Genomic DNA, 9,377 nt, shown 5'->3' with positions numbered 1-9,377 from the left:
ATTTTCAATTAATCCCAATTAGATAATTGGATCGACAATCATCTATTTTAGTAAATAGGTGTTAGATTAATTAATTAATTTAAATTGTTAAATTGATTTCAATTAATAGAACACATATATAATATTGATTATAAGTTCAACTTAATTAATAGTACCTCAACATTATTTGAATGATTTATGCTAGTTGAGGTTCTATAATTATTTTGAAAACTCGATAATTAATTAATGTAATTAATTATGAAATTAGGTCGTATGTTCCTCTTAGGACAATATGCGTTTTCCATATACCTTTAGAGAACATAGATGTAGGAATCACATAGACCAATCCAAAACCTTCTGATGAGATAAAACACTTAATCAAAACCCCTCATTCTTTTAATTAAGAATCATTTCAAGCTATAAAGAAAAACCCAATCTGTTGAGTTATTTCTTTCCTTCTGCCAACGGTTGGATTATGTGTAGCCCTTTACTATAGTGCAGTAAGCCGTGTTAGCGGGGAGTGCTATGGTAGAGTAAGCTGTAATTCAATCGACATAATGATGAAGGTAGCCATAGAAAAGGGTTATGTTGGATTAACGTGGTCGGCTAGATTAACTAGGGACTGCATTAGTTTGGCATAATCAAGTTCTATGAGCATCTTTGATTGGTAGGTCAGACTTGACACACGACGATTTTGATATTCGCGAGATTAACTTAGGTCATTATCAAGTGTGAGGAAAATTAATTTAGGGTCATATTGTGGATATGATTGATTGTGATCTACCTTTGGGCAAATATAATCGGGCTAGATTAACTACGGGTTGTATTTGTCCATTGGACCTAAAGCCCACTAAGAAAAATCAGTTTTCTCGTTTGTCTACTAGAGGGAAGTGGAACTCGATAAAATTAGTGGGAGAACAATTAAATAACATAAGTCCAAACATTTAATTGTAACAATCATTTAACGCGAATCTCTAATAATCCTCTTCTCTATATATCTCAGATAATCATGTCTAAGAATCCCATAATGTCAATCCTCGACAATAAACTCAATGGCCCTAATTACCTAGATTGGTTGCGTAGTCTTAAGCTTGTGCTAACTGTTGAGGGGCGTCTCTACGTTTTGAACGAGAGGCTTCCCGCCACTTTACCTGCCACAGCGACTGATGCTGAAAAAGAAACTTATGAAGTTTGGAAGAAAGATGACACTCATGCTAGGTGCTATATGATAGCCGCCATGGAGCCCGCGCTTGCGAGGAAATATGAGTCTCACTTGCATGCTTTCGATATAAAGGCTCATCTCGATAGCATGTATAGTGAGAATATTAGGGCATCGAGGTACGCTGCTACAAAGGAGTTGATCACGGCGAGACTGCGCGAAGGGACTTCGGTCCACGAGCACTGTCTCAAAATGATCACTCTCCTTGAAAAGCTAGTGAATCTCGATGTCACCCTCCCGGCCGAGCTCTCGTTGGATTTGATCCTGTTGTCTCTTCCTAGTTCCTATGAATCGTTCATAGTGAACTTCAACATGAACAAACTAGATCCTCCCTTGGATGAGTTAATGAACATGTTGGTCAGCTTCGAGTCCACCATTAAGAAAGAGAAGTCTGTTCTCATTGCTGCTCCTTCTGGAAAGAAGAGTTCTTTCCAAAAGAAGAGAAAGGAAAGAGTTTCCTTCCCAAACAGCAAGTTCGAAGTGGGTGAAGGCAGTGGGGGCCCCAAAGCAAAGGTTAGCAAACAAGTTGATGATGCTTGCCATCACTGTGGAAAGAAAGGACATTGGCGCCGCAACTGCAAGGCTTACCTGAAACAGAAAGGTTCTGAAAAGGGTACGTATTTCATTGACGTAAATTTGTCTGTCAACTCTTCTTCTTGGGTATTGGATACGGGCTGTGGCTCACATTTGTGCAATGATTTGCAGCTAATGACAAGAAGTCGAAGACTTAGAGCGGGTGAGACCTACCTAAGGATGGGGAATGGAGCAAGAGTTGCTGCTGAAGCCATTGGCACGATTTACTTAAATGTTTTGGATTCTAGTTTTCCTATTGTTTTGAACAATTGTTTATTTGTTCCGTCGCTCATTAGAAACCTTATTTCTATTCCTGTATTAGATATTGAAGGTTTTACTTTTGTTTTTGGAAATTCGATTTGCATTATACAAAAGAATGAGAACTTAATTTGCAAAGGACGACTATTAAACAACTTATATGAACTAGATCCAAGTGAAATACCTATTAACGTTATATCAGCAAAACGTAAGGAGATAGATCAAAACCCCGCACAACTTTGGCACGCTAGATTAGGTCATGTCTCTTTAAGAAGGATGAACGATTTTGTTAGTGAAGGATTGTTCTCTTTAGAGGACGTGAAATCACTACAAACTTGTGAATCTTGCCTTAAAGGGAAAATGACCAAGTCACCCTACAAAGGGGTAATGGAACGAGCCGAGGGTCTTTTGGATTTGATCCATACAGACGTATGTGGTCCACTAAGTGTTAGTGCGAAGGGTGGATATAACTACTTCGCTACCTTTACCGACGATTATTCTAGATATGGGTATGTGTACTTAATGAAGTATAAGTCTGAAACATTTGAAAGGTTCAAAGATTTTAGACATGAAGTAGAAAAGCAACTCGGACGAAGTATTAAGAAACTGCGATCCGATCGTGGTGGAGAGTACTTGAGCATCGAGTTCATTGACTATCTAAAAGAGAATGGGATACAGTCCCAATGGACTCCACCGGGAACTCCTCAACTTAATGGAGTATCCGAACGTCGGAATCGAACTCTATTAGATATGGTTCGATCAATGATGGGGTTCACAAACTTACCGGCGTACTTGTGGGGTCATGCACTCCGTACTGCCGCGTATTTGCTGAATAGAGTTAACACCAAAGCAGTTAAATCCACACCTTATGAACTTTGGCATTCCCGGAAACCCAATTACAAACATATTAGGATATGGGGTTGTCCCGCTTATGTGAAGCGATTAGTGGGAGATAAGTTGGATAGTAAATCCGACTTGTGCTATTTTGTGGGGTATCCCGAAGACTCGATGGGATACGAGTTCTACTATGTCAAAGAAGCAAAAACGTTTGTTTCAAGAAATGCCACCTTTTTGGAAAGGGAGTTTCTATCCGATAGAAAGGGCAGCATGATAGAACTTGAAGTAGTTCAAGAACCACAAAGTGAAGTTCAAACGCAAGAACAAGTAATCGAACCAATACAACAAACCACTAATATACCTCCTGAACCTACGGTACGTAGATCCGAAAGAGTTCGGAAAATGCCGGATAGGTTATTCCTCCTCGAAAATGATGAAGATCATGTTGATCTTGGACGCGATCCAAGAACATACAATGAGGCCGTATCGGATGCGGACATGGGACATTGGCTAACTGCCATGAAATCCGAAATGGACTCCATGTACTCCAACAAGGTATGGACCTTGGTAGATCCACCTAAAGGAATTGTTCCTATAGGCTGCAAGTGGATCTATAAGAAGAAAATTGGAGTGGATGGAAAGGTGTCGACCTATAAAGCTAGATTGGTAGCAAAAGGATACACTCAAAGGCAAGGTGTTGACTATGAGGAAACCTTTTCGCCGGTCGCAATGCTGAAGTCCATTAGGATTTTGCTGGCCATAGCTGCGTGGTACGACTACGAGATATGGCAAATGGATGTGAAGACCGCCTTCCTTAATGGAGACATTGAGGAAGAAATTTACATGGCGCAGCCGGAAGGCTTCATATCTTCTGGAAGTGAGCAAAAGGTTTGCAAGCTCCAGCGATCCATTTATGGATTGAAACAAGCATCCCGTAGTTGGAATATTAGGTTCGACTCAACTATCAAAGAGTTTGATTTTGAGAAGAATCCGGAGGAACCTTGTGTATACAAGAAGGTTAGTGGGAGGGCAGTGATATTTTTAGTGCTTTACGTTGACGACATTCTACTCATTGGGAATGACGTAGGAATGTTACAACAAACGAAAGCATGGTTGTCCACACGTTTCTCAATGAAGGATTTGGGAGAAGCATCTTACGTATTAGGAATACGCATCTATAGAGATAGAGCGAGAAAGATGCTTGGCTTATCCCAAAGCCTGTACATAGACACCGTTATGAAACGGTTTAGCATGGAAGAATCCAAGAAGGGATTCTTGCCAATGTCCCATGGGGTTCGTCTCTCGAAATCTATGTGTCCCCAAACACCTAGTGAGATCGAGGAGATGAAAAGGACGCCTTATGCTTCTGCTATAGGAAGCATAATGTATGGCATGCTGTGTACAAGACCCGATATTGCGTATGCTGTGAGTGTCACAAGCAGATATCAGTCTAACCCCGGCCCGGCTCACTGGAAAGCCGTGAAAGATATCCTCAAGTACTTGCGAAGGACTAAGGATATATTTTTGGTCTATGGGGGTGCCGAGTTGAAATTAGAGGGTTTCACTGACTCTAGTTTTCAATCGGATGTGGACGACTCGAAGTCGAATTCTGGATTTATATTCACGCTTAATGGTGGTGCCGTGTGTTGGAAGAGTTCCAAGCAAAGCACGACGGCCGATTCCACTACCGAAGCGGAATACATTGCAGCGTCCGAAGCTGCAAAAGAAGGGACTTGGATAAGGTAATTCATCCAAGAGTTGGGTGTCATTCCTGATGCTAGTGATCCAGTACCGTTGTACTGTGATAACACCGGAGCCGTGGCGCAAGCTAAGGAGCCGCGATCTCATCAGAAGTCGAAGCATATTCTGAGGAAGTATCACGTGATCCGAGAGATCATTGATAGAGGTGAAGTTAAGGTAGAACGAGTCACCTCGGAAGAGAACGTTGCAGACCCCTTCACGAAGCCTTTACCGAGATCAGTCCATGAGAAACATCGAGAGTCGATGGGATTGCGATTTATGGGTAGTTGGCTTTAGGTCAAGTGGGAGATTGTTAGAGTAGGTGACCAACAAGCCAACTTGTGGCTGTGGTCTTTCGTATTTATTATTGTAATAAACGAACCTTTATTCGTATTAATGATAAAACACATTGGCATTCTATATCTTTGTCCCTTTGTCACAAGCATAGATATAGTCCTTACAGTTATTACAAGTACTAGTAATTGATCGTTAGGATCGTGAGATATTTACTTAAGTATTATAACTGTTAAACCTGTTCCTAGTCGAAGGGTTACGCCACTAATGAGGATATCGGCCTTTCCCATTAAGACTAGCACTTAGTGTATGTGTACTGCATCTCATCAGTAAACGGTATTGTGATATCGGCATGCACAAGTGGGTGCTCGTAAGTTGACGAGTTCACTGAACTCCCTCACCCTAGAAATCTCTAAGTGGTTCCCAATAATCGAGTAGAGATATCTATGGTATAGTTGTACACCATTAGTCCTTATGACCTAGACATCACCGTGACTTCACTAGAGGACCAGCTGTATCGTGACCTGTCCCTGAGTTCCACCGAGGACCATCCCAAGGGCCAGTGTTCGTGCAGTCCGAAATCTAGTGGGAGGTCTGTGCATTGTAGTCGGGGATTCGATCGCTAGAATAGTCTTGGATGTCCTGTGTGTTCTGAAAGTTTGTAATCATTCTAAGTCTCTGGCCAGAGCTGACTAAGTGATGATTAGAGAATTCGATTCTCTAAGTCATGCACGAAAGGATTACAACACTTAGAACGATCGCACCGTCATCGAACATATAAAGAGGTCTCGATGAACCAATGCCTCTAGTTCGATCGGGACATATGAATCGAAGGGACCGTACTGTACGTTAACTATATCTGAAGGTTCTTGCAGGCACTTCATTTGTATCTAGGGAATCATGACGCGTAGTTGCTAGACGCCAATCTTGATTCGTTGGGTGATTGAGATGAAACGAGCTTCATCTTAATCGTAACTCGAAGGGGACGAGTTTTGACCACAAAGGGTTGTGGGCCCACGGCTAGCTTACACCTGAACCATCGAGGGTCACACTGCTCGTGCACATGAGATCTTTGAATAAACGGTCAGAGATAAAATAGTTTATCTTTGCATAATTGGAAGTCAATATGATTGAGTCCAACATTCGTAATTTGGAATTATGAATGAGAATAAGAAAAGGAAAAGAATAAGCGAACATGTTAGTGAACTTTCTAAATCGGGAAGTTTCCAAATTTAGAAAGTCCACTGAACTAGGGTTTCCACTTTTGGAAAGTTGGAAAATAAGAGATGGCACTCGTAATGACGAGAAAATTATAATGACTCGGAAAATGTAATCGTTACAATTTTTCGATCATTGAATTGAGAGATACGAGCGATTAAAGAAACTAACGAGCTTAAGCTGTTGGGCCCAGTCCAACTTAAGCCCGCTAGGGTTTTGTGCAAGGGATTATAAATACATGATTTATAACCCTAGCACAAACAGATAACACACAAAAAAAAACCCTAACCCTAGTGCGGCCGCTCCCTCTCTCTCGCCTCTCTCCCGCGCGGCCACCACCGCGACACCACCGCCGCTCCGTCGCCGGAAACCGGCCGTTCCTCGGCCGGCTTTTGTTCAGTATTCTTTCTCTTTTGTTTTTCTTTCCGTTTTATTCTAACTACTTCGTGTCTAGTGCCACGATTTAGTAGATCGAAGTATACGAGGTGAAATCCGAGAGGAGGAAGATTGTAGATCGAAGAATCGAGGAGCAACGCACGAGCCGAAGCCGCACGCTGCCCCACGCGCCGCCCCGCACGACCGCGCGTGCTGTACACGCGCCGCCGTGAGCTGCCACACCGCCGTTGCTGCTGCTCCATTGCTGCCCCGATTCTACGGATTGGTTTCCGTAGTAATCACGACGAATCGTTCGCTCCTACCTCACGCGTCAAGAGGTAAATACTCGAAACCCTAGTTTCGTTTTAGGGTTTAATTCAAACTATGATTTCATGCTTATGTTTGTATGATTTTATGTGATTATGTGTAATCGATTAAATCGTTGTGAGCATGTTATTTGGTTTAAATTGCGAGCATGTTAATTGATTTAAATTCGGTTAAATTTATTAGCATGTTTGTTGTTTTAAATTTCGCTGGAAGCGCAAAGGTACGCAATTAATTGATTTAATTTGTCGGGCATGTACTTGTGTGATTTAAACTTGTTTAATTCGCATAAAATTTTTGTTTTCCGCTGCGTATGCGTGCCCGAAACCCAACAAAAGCTCCTCAACTTTTCTACCCCTGCCAATCATCTTGAAGAAGTTGTCCTGTATGACAAAATTAAATGTAGAGAAACCAATAAAAAATTGATTGTTTTGAAGAAAAGCACTCACAGAGATGAGATTAAATTTGAACTGAGGAACATAAAAAACTCCAGTAAGAAAAATCTCCTTAGACAAACAAACATCACCCACAAAGGAAACAACTAAAACAGAAGAATCAGGCAAAAGAACCCTGGAATCTTTAACAGGTCTGAGATTAATAAACAACTGTTTATCATGACAAATATGTTTAGATGCACCTGAGTCTAGAATCCAATCAGTAGAAGATAAGGAAGGAGCACCAGTTAAAGCACACATACCTGTCACACAAGAGACCGTGGCTGTATCAGCTCCATGACCAGAAGATTGTGGCTGAGCAGAAGCAACAGATTGGTGCTGTTGGGCAGCCATGTGCGAGGAGAACATAGACATAAACTGCTGACACTGAGATGGAGTCATGGACTGAAGATAGCCATCCACACCTTGAGAACTTACACCTGAATCTGAAGAATGAGAATCCAAGGAAGAATCAAAACCAGAAACTTGATTAGTATGAGAAGAAAAACGAGACTTCTGGGACTTATAGGATGGAGGATATCCATGAAGTTTGTAACACTTCTCCACAGTGTGACCCGGCATATTGCAATGTGTGCAGAAACTTCGTTCTTTCTTCTTGAAACCAGTATTGTAAAACTGATTATTAACCGGCCGCTTAAACCCCTCATTCTTGACAGAAAATACAGAACCAGAAGACTCAACATGTGAAGAGACAACTGATCTCTGACGTTCTTCTTGAGAAACAAACGCAAACACCTTAGATATGGGAGGCAGCGGATCCATGAGCAAGATTTGACCACGAGTAGAAGCCAGATTCTCATTCAACCCCATAAGAAAACTCATGACATACTCTTGATTATAATGAGCTTGCAATTTTTCAAAACCACCACAATCACATTTACCACAAGAACAACACGGCCTATAATTCGCCAATTCATCCCAAATCGCCTTGACTTTAGTGAAATAGACATTCACTGATTGACTGCCTTGAGTAAGAGTCGCCAAATCACGACGCAATTGAAAAATGCGAGGACCATTCGTCTGTGAAAACCTAGTTTTCAGATCATCCCAAATTTCTTTTGAGGAATTTGAGTACATAATGCTACCTTGAATATCTTTGGAAACCGAATTGATAATCCAAGACATGACAATATTATTATTACGAATCCAAGCATTTCGCATAACCACCTCATCAGCAGCCGGCTCAGAAATCGTACCATCAATAAACCCAATTTTGTTCTTCACGGTTAACGAAATAGTCATGGCTCGCGACCACGAAGCATAATTGTCTTCAGTTAAGAGTTGCGAAACCAGAATCAAATTCGGACCATCAGACGGATGAAGAAACATCGGATGCGAAACATCATCCAACGGAGAACGAGCTGGCGGCGCCATGAATGATCAACACCAGAAGCAACAATCGAGATGAGAAAAGATAATCGCGCGGAAACGAGAAGAAAAACGATCGATTGACTGAAAAAAAATACGATCGAATCAATGAAAAACTGATACCATGTTAGAACCCTAATCTAGGGTTCATATCAAAGAAGAAATCAAAGAACAGAGAAGAAGAAGATTTTTATTGAAGAAGAAGAAAAAAGTGTGTTACAACGGTAACAAAATCAGCTTTAAATAGCTGTTACAATAACTACCTAAAAACGCTAAAAGGAGAAAAAAACTTATAAAAACGTAATAGCAAAAACGCGTTTTATTAACAAGAGAAATAAAATGATAAATGCTATACAAAAGTTACTAAACAACATATATAAGAACTACATATCCAATATTCTCAATACTTTTTATGTGAATTTATATTAGCATTAGTATGAGTATGAGAAAGTGGCTTAGAACCCTAATTTAATCATTTTCTCAATACTTTTTATGTGAATTTATATTAGCATTAATTAGTATGAGTATGAGAAAGTTGTGAGGTTTTTTATTGAATAGTTGCAAATGAATTAAAATCGCACTGCGAGCTTGTAAAACCTGCACTATAAATAGCATTTCAGTTATTGTGTGGGTGAGTGCTAAAACTAACAGAGTTGAACGTGCCTCTATCACTAACTGACGGACTAATGGTAGATTGACGGAAATGTGTCAAATTATTGAAACATGAGGGATCAAAT

The 9,377-nt window shown here is 40.7% G+C and overlaps 1 protein-coding gene across 1 annotated transcript; it reads right to left on the bottom strand.

Annotated features, from left to right (window-relative positions):
* Positions 1–6,580: 6,580 nt before the first annotated feature.
* Positions 6,581–8,726, bottom strand: LOC148770828 (uncharacterized). Its single transcript, XM_088818138.1, has 2 exons — positions 7,515–8,726; positions 6,581–7,200 (listed from the first exon to the last, which is right to left on the bottom strand). The coding sequence occupies exons 1-2, from the start codon at positions 8,644–8,646 to the stop codon at positions 7,169–7,171; spliced, it is 1,164 nt and encodes a 387-aa protein (XP_088674264.1). The 5' UTR covers positions 8,647–8,726; the 3' UTR covers positions 6,581–7,168.
* Positions 8,727–9,377: the final 651 nt, after the last annotated feature.

The sequence above is a fragment of the Erythranthe guttata genome, chromosome 5 (assembly GCF_056151865.1).
Source record: "Erythranthe guttata isolate IM_541 chromosome 5, IM_541, whole genome shotgun sequence".
In the NCBI taxonomy this organism is placed as follows: domain Eukaryota; kingdom Viridiplantae; phylum Streptophyta; class Magnoliopsida; order Lamiales; family Phrymaceae; genus Erythranthe; species Erythranthe guttata.
This window is presented reverse-complemented; position numbering and strand designations above follow the sequence as displayed.

Coding starts and splice junctions, on each gene's coding strand:
- LOC148770828 (XM_088818138.1), bottom strand. CDS start 8,646: ATGGCGCCGCCAGCTCGTTCTCCGTTGGATGATGTTTCGCATCCGATG. Junction 7,201..7,514: donor CACGGTCTCTTGTGTGACAG/GTATGTGTGCTT, acceptor TTTGTCATACAG/GACAACTTCTTCAAGATGAT.